This window comes from Eublepharis macularius, chromosome 3, assembly GCF_028583425.1.
Source record: "Eublepharis macularius isolate TG4126 chromosome 3, MPM_Emac_v1.0, whole genome shotgun sequence".
In the NCBI taxonomy this organism is placed as follows: Eukaryota; Metazoa; Chordata; class Lepidosauria; order Squamata; family Eublepharidae; genus Eublepharis; species Eublepharis macularius.
Window position 1 is genome coordinate 70,922,418 of NC_072792.1, and position 20,632 is coordinate 70,943,049.

At 45.2% G+C, this 20,632-nt stretch overlaps 1 protein-coding gene across 1 annotated transcript in view; it reads right to left on the bottom strand.

Annotated features, from left to right (window-relative positions):
- BCLAF3 (BCLAF1 and THRAP3 family member 3) overlaps nucleotides 1–20,632 on the bottom strand; it is a 52,242-nt gene that overhangs the window by 4,467 nt on the left and 27,143 nt on the right. The window contains exon 9 of the mRNA XM_054975091.1: nucleotides 14,137–14,251. Coding sequence (XP_054831066.1) covers nucleotides 14,137–14,251 — 115 coding nt within the window. The remainder of the gene's footprint in view (nucleotides 1–14,136; nucleotides 14,252–20,632) is intronic.

Here is a 20,632-nt window from a genome sequence, read left to right on the forward strand (position 1 = left end):
CCTCTTGCTTAAATTTTCCATTTCATAACGAAACCTAAAATAACGGCAAAGAACTGTTGTGCCTATTGACTGTAGGTTAGTCCACTTTCCCAAAGTTATACCAAGATGTGCAAACCCCAAAAGAAAGGATTAGGGCTGTGCACGGGTGGGGAGATTCGGAATACATCCAAATCCGAAGTGGCAAGCCGCTTCAGATTCGGGGTTCGGGAATTGCTTCGGTATGCTCCATGAAGATTCAGAGCATCCTGAAGCGAGGGGGGAAACTCTCTACCACCACCACCACCACCCCTCCCTGGGGCAACCCCTTTATCCCCCCTGGTGAGATCCCTCCAAGCCCCACCCATGTACCTGGCGGCAGGAGGGTCATGAGCTAGGCGGCGGGTGGCGGCAGCACAAGGCAGCGCGGCCTGGAGCCAGCCGGCTCCTCTGCCGCCACCACCCAAGCCTGCCACCACCGGCCCTTCCTGCCCCTCAAATGGCCGTGGTGCAGCGGAGGCACGGCGGCCATTTGAGGGGCAGGAAGGGCTTTCTCCGCCTCCTCCAGCCGTTCCTGCCCCTCAAATGGCCGCCGCACTGCGGCCATTTGAGGGGCAAGAAGGGCAGGAGGAGGCGGCTCTGGCCTTCCCCACCACCCCGCAGGCTTGGGTGGCGGCGCAGCAGCGGCAGAGGAGCCGGCCTGGAGCCACCATCAGCAAGGTAGGTGGGGGGGTTGATATTTAAAGGCCCCTGCCGCCACTTGCAAGCAGAGGCGGGGCCCTTTAAACAAGCCCCGAAGCTTTCTGAAGTATTTCCAAATGCTTCGGAAAGCTTTGCTTCAGTATTCCAAAGCGCTTCGGGAATACTGAAGCTTGCCGAATCAGGTCCACTTCAGGTATCTTTACCCAAAGCAAAACCCGAATAGCACAGCCCTAGAAAGGATCACTTTTCAAAGCTTCTTTCTTAATTTTTCCCAAAGAAAACCAATAAAAACATTTCCTGTTAAACTATAATGCTCTGTATTGTTAGGGAAAAAACAGACACAATATGAAATATCCATTATTAGGATTTTTCATGGGTTTTTAAAAAGCTCTTTAGTAGCCCTAAGTTGTTATAAATGTGGGAAAGGGTCCCTGGGTGAGAGTGTGTTTAACTCTTTCCTTCCATATCTTGTCTACAATTTAGAATCTCCCTCCAAACCTGCAATTAACTCTGTGCAAAACAAACATGTTCAGGCACCTGTATCTGACAAGACCACATACGTTTTTTTAATAAACTACAGACCTTTATTTCAATTACAGTCAATAACTAAATGAGTAATGTCTGATATTAACTGTCTCTAATATCCCATGATCAGAAAGGCAAAGAAATTTGGCCTTATAATACGAATAACTTTTAGAATTATACAATGTATTGGTGATTCTCTGGTGTCTATTGACGGCTTTCTCAGTTAATGTTCTAAAGCTCATCAACTGACCAAGTTCCCAAATCCTCATCCTAAACAGATAGTACAGGAGGCATCTGTACATTCCCTCAATGGGAGTTAGAGATTTCCATACAGAGAAACTAGGACAAACATTGTTTGTTTAACAAGAAGTCCATCACCACATTGGTAAGGAAATTAACACTCACCTAGAGCCAGTCAGTAGCACCATTTGGCATTTATTAGTTATTACTGTAGTGAAGTCCTATTTTCCAACAACTGGGAAGTCACATGATCCATGATCATTATATTAAGAACCCAGACATTATTTGTAATGGGAGCTGTTATGATGGTATTGTGGGTAAGTTTACTTTTGTATCTTTTACAAAAGAGGGACTGTGAAATTATTATTTTTTTCATTACAAATCTGATTCTGCCATATAATGCAATTTTTGAGTGGAATACAGATCTGAAAGTGATCATTAACTTCTTAAGTAGATATTACTGACTGGTTATGTCATAATTATAACATTTTTGAAACTGGGATGAGAATGAATTATGCCATCTTAGGTTCCAAATTAGATAGATGTAATTTTACTGTTCAGGAGAAATGTATGGAAGCTTTGATGTCATCAAAGATGAGGGCCTAAAGAGACGAGTTACTATCATTTTATGCAAAATGGCTTGTATCTTATACCTTTACTTCACAATGCTTCTTTCCGGGTGCTGCAGAGGCAGTAATCTGCAGCGGAGTGAGGAAGCAAGCTGTAGAGGATTACCTCTGCAGCACTTGGAGAGAAACACACATAGAGCAAAAACCATTCAAGCCATTGTGCTTTTTCTAGGTATAAATGAATTATCAGCCCTCTAAAATCTATCCTGGTAAAGTCAAATTTCCCCACTACTATTCAACTTTACAGTTGATAAGAAATGTAGATAAGGAACTATAGAAGACTCAATACAGTTAGTTATTGAGGACCCATAAGAAGACAGAATACATTCTACAGCCGCAATGTAGATTTCTTAAGAACATTCCTTGAGGGAAAGATGGAAAAGTATTAACACAAATCCAGTCCAATTTGGGACAGCAGCTATAGAAAAAGATTAATACAAATTTTGGAAATTAGTGGCAGATGAGCTAAAGGAAAAACAGGGTTAACATACCTGTAACTTATGTTCATCGAGTTCTTCTGTGCCGACACACATGGGTACTGCGCACGCGCAGGCCAGCCGCCGGAAGATTTTTTTATCGCTTTCCCAGCTCCGAAGGGGCCGTTTGCCGCGCGCCTCAGCGACCGTTTCCCGCCCAAACGGTCACATGCTCCTCAGCGGCCAACGGCCCCTTCCCTCAGTTCTCCCTTGCCGCCGCTCAACCAACACACAGAGCCATAGCCCCGATAAGACTAGAGCCATAGCCCAGCCATAGTACAGCGATCTGTGTTGGAGTTCACAGCGGGGTAGGAGGGAGGGTTGTGTGTCGGCACAGAAGAACTCGATGAACATAAGTTACAGGTATGTTAACCCTGTTTTCATCTTCGTTCTTCTGTGCCTCCACACATGGGAGAGTACCAAGCTTCACACAATAAGGAAGGTGGGGTGAAATCCAACTCAATTTTATTATACAACAAGAAAGGAACAAAACAACATATATACACATACCCATATGTTACAAAAGAAACATACCAACCCCACAACATCCAGCAAGTATAAATACATATCTATATATATATATATACACCATATACAGCGACTTCACCTCCCCATTGGAGTATATTAACCAGCATACTCCTAGGGAAACAAGGAATGGAGGACAGCCCTTGCAACAGCTACATCCTCATTGGCATTTACATCCACAGCGTAATGCCGTACAAAGGTATCGGCGGACGACCAAGTTGCAGCCCTGCAAATATTAGCTAAAGGTATACCCTTGAGCAGTGCCGAGGACGTCGCCTGGGACCGTGTGGAGTGAGCCCTGACACCCAAAGGACAGTCCACCTTAGCCGTGGCATAGGCCTTCACAATGGCTGTCACAATCCAACGGGACACCGTCTGTGCAGACGCCCTGCGGCCCTTGTCCTTCGCCCCGAAACACACAAAAAGGTAGGGACTGTTCCTGAACACCCTTGTCCTTTCCAAATAGAAAGCCAAAGCCCTCCGCAGATCCAAACTGTGGAGGGCCTTTTCCCCTTTAGTTGAAGCTTCAGGGAAAAATACAGGCAGAGAAATCTCTTGTGAAAGGTGGAAGGTTGACACCACCTTGGGCAGGAACGAAAGACACGGTCGCAAGACCACCTTATTCGCATGAAAGCGAAGGAACGGGGGGTCTGCCCTAAGAGCAGCCAGCTCGCTGACCCGTCTGGCAGAAGTGATCGCCACGAGGAATGCCACCTTGTAGGAGAGCAAGTCCAGAGGGCACGTAGCCAAAGGCTCAAAAGGGGGCAACATCAACCTGGCCAGGACTAGTGAGAGAGACCACTGGGGCACAGGGGGCGACACAGGCGGGTAAAGATTAAGCATCCCCTTCAAAAACTGGCGAGACTTATGGTGAGAGAAAACCGTGCAGCCATCCACCCGATCATGGAACGCAGAGATGGCCGCAAGGTGCACCTTCAGAGATGCTACACTAAGGCCCTGGTCTTTCAGCTCGCAAAGATAATCCAAGACCATCCCCAAGGGGCTATCGAGAGGCGCCACCTTCCTAGAGGCAGCCCAAGCCTCAAACCTACTCCACTTTGCCTTGTAGGCATGCCGTGTGGAGGGCTTCCTAGCGTTCAGTAGGACCTTCCTGACGGGCTCAGAGAAACCTAGGGACGGGGCCGAATCCGCCAAGCGGTCAGGTGTAGTTTCCTGGGCTCGTGGTGAAAGAGCTCCCCGTGTAGGAGGAGATCCCTCCGGGGCGGAAGGGCCACGTAAGTTCGGCCGGACATCTCCAGCAGCTTCGGGAACCAGAGCTGCCGTGGCCAGAACGGAGCCACTAAGATGCAGTCCGTGTTGTCCCTCTCCACCTTGCACAGCACCCTGGGTATGAGAGGGACGGGCGGAAACATGTAATGTAGTCCCCGGGCCCAAGTAAATTGGAAGGCATCCCCAATAGAGAGGGGATCGCTCCCTGCCCGAGAACAAAAGACCTCGGCCTTGGTGTTTGACGACGTCGCAAACACGTCTATGCTCGGGCGACCCCACTTCCGAAAGATCGGCCCAGCGTACTTTGCGTTGAGCCCCCATTCGTGATTCAGCATGTGCACCCTGCTGAGAGTGTCCGCCTGCACATTGTCCGACCCAGCTACATGAATGGCGCGAAGCGTCACCCCATTCCTGATTGCCCATTCCCAAATGAGCGTGGCCTCCCTGCAGAGGATCATGGACACCGTGCCGCCCTGTTGGTTCAGGTAATACATAGCGGTAGTGTTGTCCGTCTGCACCAGCACCTGATGGTTCTGCAAGATTGCTGTGAACGACATAAGTGCAAAACGAACAGCCCTCAGTTCAAGCACATTAATATGGAGACCCCTTTCTCTCTCAGACCAAACATCCTGAACACACAGCTCCCCACAGAAAGCCCCCCACCCCTGCAGAGAGGCGTCCGTGGTTACGGAGAACTCGGGATGATGGAAACCAAATGGGGTCCCCTTAAACAAATTAACATCCGACAACCACCAGTTCAGAGAGGATATAACGGCTCTGGGAACAGAGAATTTAGCAGTCGGAGGATGCTGTAAAGCATTGTATCTCCTCACAAACCAATTCTGAAGCGGGCGCATCCGCAGCCTCGCAAAAGGGACCACCGGAGTCGCAGCAGCCATATGCCCTAACAAGCATTGAATCATGCGCACTGGCTGATAGCGATTCCGTCTAAACAGGGTTACCAGTCTCTTCAAAGAACGTGCCCGCTCTGGAGGCAATAAAGCCTTGGCCTCCCCTGAGTCGAACACTGCCCCAATATAAGGCACAACACGGCTAGGTGTCAGCTTAGATTTTTCAAAGTTAACCAGGAGGCCTAAGCGTTCGCAAGTGTCTAGCACCAATGCCACATCTTGCAGAAGCTTAGCCTCCGAGCTCGCCGTTATGAGCCAATCGTCGAGATAGGGATAGATGGTACAGCCCTGCTCTCGAAGAAAGGAAACCACAGGAGCCACGCACTTAGTAAACACACGTGGGGCTGTGGAAAGGCCGAAGGGGAGAACCTTGTAACGGAATACCCGCTGCTTGTAAACGAAGCACAGAAATTTCCTGTGCTCCTCCAAGATCCCCACGTGGAAATACGCGTCCTTTAAATCCAGGACAGCGAACCAATCCCCCTTCCTCAAAAGGGCAATTATAGCAGGCAGTGTGATCATTTTAAACTTCGTGACCCTTAGAAAGGCATTTAGGCCCCTAAGATCCAAAATTGGACGTAGACCCCCATCCTTCTTAGGGACTAGGAAGAACCGGGAAAAGAAACCCCTCACAGATTCCACAAAGGGCACCTCTTCCACAGCACCCTTAGCCAAGAGGGACCGAATTTCATCCTCCAGCTCAACCAAGGTATTATTCACCGCACTCAGCGGTGAAGTACACATCGGCAGTTCAGTGAATTCCAGCCCGTACCCCTTATCAACAATTGTTAAGACCCATGAGTCAGATGTTATTGACTCCCATTCAGACAAAAAAGGACTGAGTCTGTCCGAAAAGTTCAGGGCTGCCGCAGGGCCGGGTCTTCAGAACTGCCTTCCAGCCCCTTGCGGATCTTTCTGCTGGGGTGGAGGTTGAGATGAGCGGGGCTTGAACGGCCTACGCCTCCTGCCTTGGTGTTGAGCTGGGGTATACTGGCGCTGCGAAGTAGGATACTGCGGATAGTACGGACGGGGTTGGTATCTGCTGCGGTACTGGTAGGGATTATACCTCGACGAGTACCGAGACTTGAACGTGGACCTGTCCGCCGGAGTGACCCCCAGGGAGCGAGCTGTTTGCCGGTCCTCCTTCTTCTTCTTAAGCGCCTCGTCGGTGGTGGTAGAGAAGAGGGAGTCACCCTCGAAGGGCAGACGTTCAATCTTGGCCCTCACCTCCTGCGGGAGGGCAGTTGACCGCAACCACGAGTGTCTCCTCAGAAGCACTGCTGATGCCATACCCCGAGCCGCCGTGTCAGCTGCATGACTTCCAGCATTCATCTGTTGTTTTGATAATCGTACTGCCTCCGTCTGCAGCAACGACACCACCGCCTTCTTGTCAGCAGGGAGGTCAGTGACATAGTTGGCTAGCTTCTCCCATAGGTAGAGCTGATAGCCCGCCATAATTGTTTGATAGTTGGCTATCCGGAGGGCTAAAGCAGCGACTGAGTACTGACGCCTACCCAGTGCGTCCATTTTCTTTCCCTCCTTATCCGGTGGTACGGAGGAGGACCCCGACTTCTTGTGCTGAATCTCCTCGGCTATCAAGGATGATGGTGGAGGGTGCTTGATGAGAGACTGCCACGTCCCTTGTTTGATCTTATACATCTGTTCGATGCGTTTGGACGTGGCAGGCAGGTCAGATGGTGACTTCCAGACCTTGTCGATGATCTCCTCCAAGCCCTCCAACATAGGAAAACCTACTGTAGCCGGGTTCTCTCCATAGATTCTGCACAGCAGCTTGTCTTTCGTCTTCGGGACCACGGAAGATACGTCAATCTCCAAGGCCTTGGACATGCGGGCCATTTGGTCTGCATAAATCCGCAGGTCCTCGAAGGGAGAGCTGGTGGATGGACCAACATTGTCGTCTGGGGATGGTTCAGAGAACGACTCAGAGCGGTAGCCGGACCCCACATCCTCGTCATCCTCATCAGACGGAAGAGCTGATACTTCGTCTCCTGGGAAGGGTGGGGGCAACCACTCACGACGGCTAGACGACGACGGCCCCGGATCCGACGATCTGAAGCCAGGCGGAGCCCCTTTCCACTGGCACCGAAAGGCCTCAGGTAGATCTGTAGCCTGTCGATGACGCGCAGCCACAGACCGTTCGGATCCGACTTGCTCGGATCCGACACTCCCCTCCGACCAGTACCGCTGACTACGGGCAGACTGTGCAGGCGAAGGATCCCTGGTCGCCTCTCGGATCCGACGACGCGGAGCCGGGCTCGATTCCGGTGTTGGCGAACGCCGCCCACTCGACAGGACCACATAGGCCCCGGGATCCGGCACCTCTTCCTCAAGGAGGGGACGGTCAGGGGAGTCTAGGTGAGGCGACGGCGTAGGTGGAGACACCAGGACCACCTCCTCTGCAGGCCGGCGCCGAGGGGACCGAGAACGATGTTTGGTCTTCTTAGCCTTCTTCTTCGGCACCGAATCGGAGGAAGCTTTCGGAACCGATGTCCTCTTGGTTGACGCCTTTCGCGCAGTCTCCGGTCCCAGGACTGACGCAGGCCTTTCGATCGACGCCGGGGCTGACCGTATCGGTTCCGACTCTCCAGGTTCCGGCCTCGGAGTCGACCTCCCCGGTTCCGACCTCACCGACGCCGACTTGTGCGGGGACTTCGCAGACCTCGCCACCGAGCTTGCCCTCGATGCAGGCTTGTCCGCCGGGCGGGATGTAGCCACCGATTTTGAAGAGGCTACAGAGCCCGCTCGCGACCGGCTCCCGACATGGGTGGAGGTTCGGCCAGCCTTCTCCGCGGCCCCAGGTTTCTCCGCCTCGGAGGGCCCAGGGGCGTCCAAGACCCGCTGCCACAGTGAAGCCTTGAGGCGGGCAGACCGCTCCTGCCTGGCTTTATGCGTAAAGCCCTGGCAGATCTTACAAGTGGGGACTACATGTTCCTCCCCCAGACAAAGCAGGCAAAGGCTATGCCCATCCGTTTGGGCCATTTTAGCACGGCACTGGGCACAGTGCTTAAACAGGGCTGTAGAAGCCATTCCGAGGGGCAAGCCAAAACGCGAAGTCAAATACAGTCCGGATCGATACACTACCAAATCAGTCAGTCCAAATCACGAAGCAGAAGAAAGGTCAAGTTCAGAATCCAAGTCAAGCACGAGAAAGCAATCCAAAGGCACAGGAAAAAACACGGAGCTACAAGCGAACGTTCTCCTCAAGCGGCGGCAAGAAGAGAACTGAGGGAAGGGGCCGTTGGCCGCTGAGGAGCATGTGACCGTTTGGGCGGGAAACGGTCGCTGAGGCGCGCGGCAAACGGCCCCTTCGGAGCTGGGAAAGCGATAAAAAAATCTTCCGGCGGCTGGCCTGCGCGTGCGCAGTACCCATGTGTGGAGGCACAGAAGAACGAAGATGAACATGCTTTTCAACTAAAAATAAGATTAATGCTTAGGTTTGGGAACAGCATTATGCTTGTATCTGAACTCTCCCTCCTCAGCATAGGATGGTACATCTTGCCTTGAAATTCCACAATATGAATAATACTTGAGTCTGACTCCAGCTATATCTATTACACACTGGGAAACTGAGAAATGGAAAAAATTTTGGAAAGATATGCCTCTTGACAGAGAGCAGCTGTAGGTAAAATAACTAGAGGTGGTCAGGGTCCGGAAAATGGACCAAAATTTTGCACGGTCCAGCTTGGTTCGTGGTTCACAAACACACAATTCGTGGGACTCACCTTTTTCGCGAATTTTGGTCCATTTGGGCCGGACTGTCGGTCTGTGGTCTGTGAGTCCAGACATCCTGGCGCCTATCTATCAATTCCCTATGCAATGGAGGGGATGTCCACAGACCTTTTGCAGCCCTTAAAAACTTGATAGGCAGCTCTGCCTGCCAACCAGAGAGCTCCCATTCTTCTCTATGTGAGCAAGAAGCAAGAATTAATTCCCTAGGCAACGGCTGGGAAGGTGTCTGTGTGGTGATTGAGGGGGCTCTTCCTCTACCCTCTTCTGTTTGATTTTGCCTCATTGCAACTTTTTAGTGCTGCTAGCAAATGCAAGTCCTGGGGGCAGCCGCTTTGGGGGTCTGTAATTCGGACGTCCGAAATGCAATCTTGACCAAACTTGGAAGATGACTGGAGGAGAGGCTGCTAAAGATTCTCTGTGAGCTTAGGCTCTGTGGGTGTGAAGAGGGCGGAGCCAGAAGTGACAGGCCACAGACCAACAAACTAGTCCATGAATGGGGCTCGCCCATGAAAAGTTCGTGGTCTGTGAAAATCGACAGACCGCGGGCTGGTGGTCCATGGGGTTTTCCCAGTCCATGCCCACCTCTAAAAATAACTTAATTGGTAACATTGACAAGTGACTCTTCCTTTTAGGAGGCTATATACATATGCTAGGATTAGAGGCCAGATCTCTGCAAAAATTTCAACTACTCATGGAGTTTGTCAAGATTGACTCAATTCCCTTTTTGTTTAATTTTTATGTTGTTAATATTGTAAAACAACAGTGGCAGCCAATGTTTTTCCTGTTACCCATTTCAAGTAAGGCCTCAGTTTTAATATATGCAGAGGATATGATCCCTTTATTGCTTACTCAAATAGGACTAATGTCTACTTGAAGAACTTGAAGCCAGGTGCAAGACAAAGGAAATTAATTATAATAGAACAAAAGTTCTATTTAATAAGAGAACTATTTAACAGAAATAGATGGCTAACCAATAAAACTGGTAACAATTTCTACATATTTAGGACTTTTTCTTTCATGAATATGTTTCTTGAATGAAACAGATAGCCGCCTTTAAAAAATCCTCTAAAACTCTGCAAGCAATCCTAAAATTTCTTATATGATAAGAGTTGTTGTAGGTGTGAGGCTCCTCCCTCACTGGCACCCTCCTCTGATGGTCTGCCATCCTGCCAGCTCTCCCAGCAGGTGTCCTCCTGCCTCAGATGGGCAGGAAATGAGGTTACACCACCTTGTTCCTTCTGCCCTGGGAGTCACAGTACCCTTCAGCTGCCTCTCCCTTCACTTCCTCCTTGGCCTTCACAGGAACCTGACTTTAAAAGGCCTCTCCTTCCCCACCTCCCTGGCTCCCCTCCCAATCTCCACCCAGCCTCCCTGACTGACCCTGCTACCTGATAGGAGGGCTGGGTAGTCTCTCCACTCACTCCATCCCAGCCTGGACTGGGGCATTTGGTCTGCTCTCTGCTACTTCTGAATCCTCACCAGTGGCTCCCTTGGCAGCTTTGGGCTATGCTTGTCTAGCTCGAGCTGTTAGCAATCCCCTGTGGACCTGGCTGAGGTGGAGCTACCTGGGCAACTACAGGAAAAGGGTGAGTCTGCTGGGTGGCTGCAGACTATTCCCCAGGGCTGTGTCTGGGTGTCGGCGGCTGTTTCCCGATGATGGAGGAGGCCTGGGACCTTGTAGAGGCATCTGCAACTGAGGTATTGTCAGAGGTTGTGCTGCAGGACCTGAATATGGGGCCTGCTGCTGCAAGGGGGAGTGGACAGGAGGACAGCGTTGCTGGACAGTAGGGAAGACTGTACCTCAAATTAGAGAGTACAAAAAACTGAATGATCTGGAGGTCATTCAAAATCAGTTTCTTAGGGCATTCTTAAATATCCCTCAAAGAAATCCAGTTCCTGTGCTTGCTTACAGAGGCTTTTGGACTTCCTTTCTGTCACAGCATGAATACATAAAGGTTTATTTTTTGTGTTTGATGAAGCTTCATCAGACACCAGCAAAAAGACTTCCAAAATATGTATGTCTGAATAAACTACGGTCCAATAAGTGAACAAAGCAAAATTGAAGCTCATTATCCTTTTTGGTATATTTATTCAAACACCAGAATTTAGAATTTGTGCTCTTGAAAAATATCTTTGATGATTACTCTGGACTGAATACTAAAGACACAAATAGCCTTTCACTTTGTGATCTGATTAAAAATAGTACCATAGCGTATCCTTGACTGCTTTTCATGAGATATTGCCATATATACTTTCAATAGATTTCTGTCCCATTGGGGGATTCCGCATGATCAATTTTGATCGGACTTTCTGAGCAGTCATGCCGCGGTGGAGTCCTACGAATCCACTTCTCCCCGATTCCACATTAGGCTTTTGTTTCGCATATTTCATCGGCTCAAAGTCCATCATGCGGAATTTTTGACAGGATAAAAATCGATTCCTCATCGCTTTTTCCCGGGGTAGTGTTGAATGATGCACATCTTCATTTTTTACAAAATCCCCCCCCCCAAAAAACGATGCTACACATAAACGTTGCATCAAACCAACACATTAGAAAAAAAATTCTCACAAAAAAACGTTGCTACACATAAACGTTGCATCAAATAAACATATTGGATAGGCCAGAGCACTTCCCACCGATATTGTGGAAGAGTATTGGCTATTGACATTTGGAGGGAAAATTGTTACCAATGACCCCGCGTCTATCTTTCCCGCTTTCTTCGTGAGCAGTGTGGTTTAGTGATAGGTGTTGTGTTGAGGACGGTCTCTTTCTCCCTCCATGAAATGCTTAGACCACTAGTTGAACACTGAAGTCCCTCCATCACACTTTCACTCTACCTCAGAAGCTGTCAGCTGTCAGCAAGCAACAAGTAACAAATTCGGCGCGTTGTAAAATGGACCGGTTATTGGTCAGATGTTGTCATGTGACACAGGATATGTTTCTGCATAGACATGTAGAAACGTTGCAACATTTTTTTTACATTTTTTTTTAAAAAAAGAGGAAAAGGGAAAGGGTAGTGGGTGTGGCTTAGAAAACATGATTGGCCAATCAAATTTGAAGGGCGAAAGAAAAGGACAAGGGTGGGGAGAACATCGGATAAAGAATTCCGCATGATTAAAATCCCTAATCTGCTGCGAATGGACAAATAAGTCGGGGGAAAGCAGGAAGGAAAAAAAACAGACAAAACGTGCAGTGGCTTCGAATCTGCTGCTAGGATTGCCTTCCCACGTGTGGAAACACAAGAAAAAAATCGAGGTCATTTAGAAGCTGAAGCAGGGAAAACCATTCGTGCGGAATCACCCATTATGTAGAACATTTAGTAAAGAAGCAGCTTTGGAGAGAAGGAGCTCAGACTGTTGAAAACTTACACCCTGAAAAACTTGTTTTCTAAGGCACCACTAGACTCAAATACTTTTTGTACAGTTTGTTTTAGAATATTTGGCCTTTGGCAATTTTTTTTATTAGTGAACATTAGAGATGGGCACAAACTGAAATATGAACCGAAGTTTGTCGTGAACTGGGCCGTTTTTCGGTTTGCAAACCGGCAGTAAGTTGGAGGGCATTTTTGATGATTTGCAATGAACTGCTATGATTTTTAGCCCAGTTCATTTGGTTCATTTTTCGGTTTGTCACTGCAGACAGCCTGGCTCTGATCAATCAATTTCCTAAGTAATAGGGGGATGAGCTTTCTGCAGACTTTCTGCTGTCCTGAAAGTGATGTTTTCACGAACCAAATGAACTGTTCGTAAACCGGGTAATTTCATGCCAGTTTGTGAAATACGACAAACCATGAACCACAATGAACTGCCATTTTCCCAGTTTGTGCCCATCTCTAGAGAACATACAGTAAATTTTGACAATTAGCTTTAAACAAATAAAAACACCTAAAGATTTTATTAGAGCATCAATAGTTGTTCCAGGTTACCTACAACAGTTATGGAATCCTGAAAAATCATCCATATTAGATGGCGTAACAGTTGTTGAAACTTCCTTTCAAATTCTTTCCTCTGTTCTCCTGCATATCATCATCATCCAGCTAATGTAGTGTGTGAATTCCCATATGAAGACATAACCATACTATTAATAAGCTTTAACTCCAGTTACATTGATATGGTTGTTACTGAGTACTAAAAATCATTTAAGATCCACATTTTGTGATTACGTATGACTGGTGGTATCGGTATTGTCATGCATGAAGGGATAATCAGAAGCATGACTTTTGTATACTGTGTAGAGTTCTTAGCCACTTCCTCATCATGGAACATTGATGGCTGTGTGTGGGGAATATATGGCCTCTTCCTTTTCTATTTTATCAATTTTGTTTCTCCTGGTGTAGTTCTCTCATTTTATTTCTTCATATATGCTGCTCTGACATATCCACTGCATTTTGTTCTGCACTTATATTGTTCAACTGATCTGATTTTTCTTAAGTGCTCACTGTGAAGTTTAAATATATTTGGTGTACTGATTAAGAGTGGCAGGACTCTAATGTGGGGAACCAGATTTAATCCCCACCTCCACCTGAAGCCAGCTGGGTGACCTTGGGTCAGTCACAGCTTCTAGGAGCTCTCTCAGTCCCACCCACCTCATAGGGTGACTGCGCAGATAATAATAACATACTTTATAAACCACTCTGAGTGGGTGTTAAGTCATCCTGAAGGACAGTATATTAATCAAATGTTGTTATTGTTGTTATTAACCACTCTGAGTGGGTGTTAAGTTGTACTGAAGGGCGGTATATAAATTGAATGTTATTATTATTATTAATTATTATTATTTATAGAAGTGGCATTTTTAGTCTTCGTGGGACAGACTTCGAAGGTCTGATTCCTAGGTAAGGGTTCAGTAACGTATTTGGAGACCAGGAGAAAGTAGTCCTGTTGAAGTACGTAAAATATTTACTGCTTTAAAGAGGAAGTAAATTAACACTTTAACCCTGGAAAAGGAAAGCATCTTAAAACACAAGTACTTAAAACAGCTTTAAAAGTAAACCTGCAATGAACTTTGAAAAGTGCCCAAGTTCCTCAAATGATGAGCATTTCTACAAATGAAGAGAGAGCCCTTTGATACTGTTTGCAGTTTGTTTTACAAGGGCATGACTAGTCCCAGGATCAAGCAATGAAGCAGAATCCGAATTTCAACATGAAATAATACATTGTATTTCAACTTACCATGTGACTTCTTCCAATAAACTTTCTACAAGATGGCCTTAGGAATCGTGTAGGTTTTTGGAATCCATAGGAGTGAAAATTTCGTGGTTTTGGAAAGCTACAACTCTGTTCATTCCTAAAATGATATAATATTAAAAGCTGTGAAAACTCAATGGAATCGTTTTAAAACACACAGTGAAGAAAAGAAATGTTAAAAATATATTGGCTAATAAAATAATTTCATATTGCTTAAAACAGAAGTAACTAAAATAAACTCAAGGTGCAGAGCTATGAGGCATTCATAATTTAATGGAAAAATTGCAGAAAATATCTTAATTAAGTTACCTTGATGGATGTGCTTGCCCTCTACTTGAATTTATAATCAGTAATTTTAATGCAAAAATGTGATAGCCTGTTATTAGGACTGGACTACAGTTTTAGAGCTGAAATCATCCCTCAAAGTTTGCAGTCACATTAGACTGACTTCTAAGATACAAACAACCAAAATCATTTTCTTCTACGCAAAATATATACAGGTTTATGCCACACTGCTAGGACTGTATCCAGTGCAAAATTTTCACTCGCAGTAGAGCTTTTGCATAAGTGGAAACACAAGAAAAACCCCCACAGTAACAGCTTGTATTAAGTTAAACTTATTTCCTATTTGCATTTCTGCTTGTGCTAGATACCGTGCAATTAGTCTTAGGTTTTCAGGAAGTTAATGCAGCCAGTTTCTTCATTCTCAAAACAGCTATCTGAAGTACAATATGGTAGAGATAGAAGATTGTTGCTCTTCTTGAGTTCATTAAATAAAACTGAAGATTCTCTGCCAACAGAACTCTATTGTACTCTATTGAATGTTGTACCCCGTCCTGAACCCACTTGCGGGGAGGGAGGGCTAAATACCAAATGAAGTAAAATAAAGTACACTAGGTCAGAGTAAGAGACTAAATGATAGGTCAGGGCTATCACAGTACAATCCCCAAATGTGCATGCGTATACAAGCATAGGAGCAGGAGATGTTACACAAGGCCTTATGAAATCCCTTCTGCAAGCGGAACACCACTATGTAGATTTCTTTTTTTGTTGCTGCATCACTGGATCCAGTTAAGAACTTCTGCAAAGCTGACCAAGTAAAGGTTTTCAAAAGTCATGGATATTTAAGGCAGAGGTTTAGAAGAAAACTCTTTTATCTGTACGCTATTTCCTTTAGGGTCAGGTGCTCTAGTTTTACAGAGCTCAGTATGAAGCATGTAAAGACCATGGAACTGAAATATACACTAGAAGATTTTTTTTAAAAAATAAGCTTGTATGCTTTAACATGGCATAACCAAAGCATATTTGTCTTCTATGAAGACCGTTCAGTGTTTCACAAAGGAATACAAAACTTTCAAAACAAGTCAAATGCAGACTGCAAGATAACTACAGAGTAAAACTGCTGTGGAAAGTTCAAGGTGCAAGATCTTAAACCGCTTACTGAAAATTCTCCAGCTTTAACTGTGGCCTTTATACCCTATTTTTGTCCCCAAATGGGAACCCAAGCAGGTAACAATAAAATAAAGTACAATAGTACAACAATGACCACAGAAATAGAAAGGCTTCTAAATGCAGAGCAGATCTCTCTTTCTCTGTGCAAAGAAATGTTTCTTCTGGCTGTAGACTATGACCCTCAGGCTAAAAGACCTTTGGCACATCAGCCAGAGTGCTGTAGCTTCTCTTAAGGATCTCAGTCTTTTCAGAGACTGTGTAATAATAATTATAACAAAAACAACATTAGATTTATATACCGCCCTTCAGGACAACTTAATGCCCTCTCAGAGCAGTTTACAAAGCATGCCATTATTATCCCCACAATAATCAGCCTGTGAGGTGGGTGGAGCTGAGAGAGCTCCAGAGAGCTGTGACTAACCCAAGGTCACCCAGCTGGCTACAAGTGGAGGAGTGGGGAATCAAACCTGATTTTCTAGATTAGAGTCCTGCCGTTCTTAACCACTACACCAAACTGGCTCACAAGTTTGTAATAAACTAGATTATCAGTGCTATATGGAAGTTAGAAATCCAGTCAGAAGGGGCGCAGAAAGGAGACAGTATCTAACCTCAAAGAAGACATCACTTTCTTAAAGAGGAAAAAAATCACAGGCTGGCAATTGGTGTCAAAATTCAGGTTCTGAATAAGAAAGCAAGGGCAAGCACTGAAGCCCACTCATCAGATGATGCTGATGAGATCTGTTGGACTCTGCTGCAACCTGAAACTGCAAGTGCAATTTTAACTCCAAGAAAAGCTAATCTCTTACACTGAGTGAATAGTGACTATGGTGTGCCCCCAGTGTAACCATTCTATAAGTACCGAGATTTTAGTCAACTTAATGAAAGAAATAAACACTGATGGGTGTCACTGTAATAAATGTAAAAAGTGACTATATCGTTTTCAAAAATACAATATGCCAAGTAATATAACTACATGCTAACTAAGCTACAAATGCTGCAAGTTGTTAAAGCAGTAAAACAAGTTAAGGTTTGGTAAGAAAGCAAGTATTGCATATATTTGATTTTTTTTCTGCATTTCCCCCCAAGGCTCAAAGTATCTGAAATTTTACATCTCTAATTACTGGGGACCAAATGATGCAATACAGATACAATTATCCTAATTTTACTATGCAGAGATTACAAAATAGCACAATTTTATTCTCACTGCCATATATGCAAGTTCAAATCCAGTCTGACAGCGATTTCGAAAGACAGCACCAAAGTGAAACTGGGAAGGCAAAAAAGACAGTCATTCCAAAACCTTTAGGAAAAAAATAGGAGCTGAATGGAAAATCGGTGTCAAAATTCAAACTTTTCAACAACAATACTCAATTTTCCAGATAATCCAATACTGTAAGAGGCAGAAGGGGCCACAACTTCAGCAACTTTAAAAGTATCAGGAACCCTAACACTTTTAATTAGATGTAGCACCAACTCCAACCATTAAAACATTCCCTTTTATTCCGATCGGTTTCGTTTTCGCGGCCATGTCGGACGCTCCTCTCGGCAGGTCCGAGAAGAAGCGGCCGAGCAGCCTGACCGGGCGGCTGATCTGCAAAGGTTAGCCCCCAGGGCTCCCAGGGAGGGAGTCTGGGTCCGGGACGCGACGGGAAGAGCCCTCTGGCAGATTGAGGCAGGGGGTAAATTGCCCGTTTGTCCCTATGGAGGCCGGCAGACGTGCGCGGCAGCTTGTGTGCTGCCGGGCCATGGAAAATGGCAAAGAACAGGATTAGGCGGAAGCCTGTAAGTAAGCGAATCCCTTCTGTTACTACAAGCGCATGTGAAGGAGTGGTGGGATCTGAAGTTTAGAAGATTCGGATTTCCCCCCCCTCGCAGAGTCTCGGAAGATTGGCGGTCCCCCCCCCCTAAAATGGCAGCAAAAAAGCAGAGTCCTGCTTTGGGCAAGTCAGTTTCGGCTGCCCTGCAGGGAAGAGGCGAGTCGCTTGAGGAACTGGTGAAAAGATCGGTTATCGAAGCCATAAAACCCTTTGTTGACAAGCTGAATGAAACAGATCAAAGGGTGGGCTTAATTGAGAGCGATGTGAAAGCCATCAAGGAAGTAGCGGGGGGGGGCAGAGAAGTCTGCTCAGGAAAATGCGTCACTTATGAGAGCAACGAACAAGGAGCTAAAGTTGGTGGAAAACCAGCTGATTGGGCTGCAAGTGGAGCGAACACAGACCATTTTGCGTCTCCAGAATGTTAAAGAGGAGGAAAACGAGGATTTATGGGATCTTGCCTCGGAACTTTTAGCGACACCCGCGAGGGCAACTAAAGAAGAAGTAAAAAGCGCCATTTTGGGAGTCCGTCGGGCATCTTCAAAATATGCAATGAAGCGGCAGCTGCCTCGCGAGATTGTTATTGAGTTCTCATCCAGGAGGGTCCGGGACAATATCCTATATAACTCATATAATGCGGAGTTGGACTTTCTGGGAAATAAAGTCAAGATACTGAAAGACGTTCCATTTTTAGTCCGGAAGAGAAGGTTTAAGTATAAAAAGCTGGCAGCTCTTTTGAGGGAACGTGACATAAAGTACAAATGGCTACTTCCAGAAGGAATCGGGTTTAGTTATAAAGATCAAGCTTACAAGATTAATTCGGAAGATCAGCTAAGGGATTTTGTGGACAAAAATCCAGAATTTGGGTCAGACACCAAGCAAAAAGAAGAAGATTTGAAGCCTGAAGGGAGGGGGGAGGCAACGAGCGCTGCGGCTGTAGCTGCTCAGAGAGAACTGCGTCCGAGGCCCGGGGGGGGGGAGATTTAATTTGAACTGTAATTTGTATTTTGTAAGATCAACCATTCCATCATTACTTTATTAAGCTATTTTCTTTAATTATGGCAGTATGAAAGGAAAGCATTGAAGTGTAGTGTTTAGTGTTTGCGAGTTGCCTTCCCCATTTTTCCACCCCCCTTCCCCCTCTTTTTTTTCTCTCCCTTCTTTCCCTCCCCTTGTACTATTGTAATTTTTTGTAGTTTATTGTTCTAGATGTTAAAATAAAAAATTATTTAAAAAAAAAACATTCCCTTTTATTCCAAATCACTTTTTAGCAAAATAGGTATGATTCAGTCATACACTTCCATGTGCCATACCAGAGTACAGCAGGAATTGAACAATAAAAATATTTAGACCAAGTCCCTGATACCATGCACTCAGAACCTGTATTCATACTTATTTGCATATGGGTAATTGGCCTGCAAAGTAAATGAGGAACTTCTTACAGAGAGTCAAGGATGACTCACTCATTTTCCAGCAGAGACAGCCAGAGTTCACCAGGCCATTCATCATCTAGAACAGCTCTGTCAGACAGCACTTTGCTAGTGTTTGCTAACACTACAGTTGAAGACAAGATAAATTGCTTTGCTGCTGCCATGGCACAGTCTGCGAACATTTTAAAGCTGTTTCTGTTATCTTGTAAATCTAATTTCAAAAATCAGATTTTATGCTAATCCATATAGTTCCACCAAAAATTGTAGAGGCTGCTTGGTTCCATGAGGATTTAGGGTCACACAAGTTTAACATAAATTTGTTTTATTGGACAGATTCTCTCAACATGAAACAAATTGTTTTAACTCAGTATTCTCCCCTAGACTATGCCAACACTGTGGTCAAGTAAACTCCCTAGAACAGTCCTAGAACAACTATGAAATCTTGCTGTATAGCCCATTACTCGCATCCTTCTGTCTTAGGTACAATACGCTGTCACACAACACAATTCACTGCTTTGATAAAATGATGGAAGTGGTTTTTTTAATTATATATATTTCATTTAGAAGAGCCCCGTGGCGCAGAGTGGTAAGCTCCAGTACTGCAGTCCAAGCTCTGCTCATGACCTGAGTTCGATCCCGGTGGAAGCCAGGTTCAGGTAGCCAGCTCAAGGTTGACTCAGCTTTCTATCCTTCCAAGGTTGGTAAAATGAGTACCTAGTTTCCGGGGGTAAAGTGTAGATGACTGGGGAAGGCAATAGCAAACCAATGGCAAAAGTCTGTCAAGAAAATGTCGTGATGCGATGTCCCCCTACGGGTCAGTAATGACTCGGTGCTTGCACAGGGGACTACCTTTATCTTTATATTTCATTTAAACCAAATGATAATAAACAGTACATAAAAAAACAAAAAAAGTTTAACGTGGTCGTATAAATCAGAAATAATTATACACAGCACAGTATATAACAGAATATATAAACTACATATTTCTCCCCTCCATCCCCATACTTATATTAAAATACATTATATTCAACATTTTAAATTACTAATTTTATAATTAGTCCAGTTTACTAATATTTTTTCTTAATTTTTCTTAATTTTTGGCTACATAATCAAAGAAAGCTTCCATTTTGTCTGAAATTCTAGGATTGTTCTAGATGGGTAGCCATGATAGAAAAGAGCAGGAGTCCAGTAGCACCTGTAAGACTAACAAAGTTTGTGGTAGGGTATGAGCTTTCATGAGCCACAGCTCACTTCTTCAGTATCTTGTTAGTCTTACAGGTGCTACCGGACTCTTGCTCTTTTCTACTAGGCTTGTTCTGTTATGCATATAAGAAATTAATTTAGCCATTGACGCATATTCATACAATTTATTCATCTATTCAGTCACATCTGACAGGATTCTGCCTTCCATTTTGTTTCATATACTACTCGTGCCACTATCACCATATATTTGACAAATTCGCTATGAACGTTTATATTACTTGATAAAACATTTAATCATGTTTTAGAGTTCAACACAAAGCAAAACTTTAGTGTCTTTTGCATGTCTTTATGTATTTTTATCCAGTGCCTTCTTGCATGTTCACTATATATGACAGAATGTTGCGTCTCTGCATTGAGATTTCCAACACCTTCCACTATAATTCTCATTAGTTTTTGCAATGTCCTTGGGGTAATATACCATCTAAAAACATTTTATACCAATTCTCCCTTAAAATTTGACAGTCTGTAAATTTAATTTCTTTAGTCCATAAATTTTCCCACCAGCTGATAGAAGTATTTTCT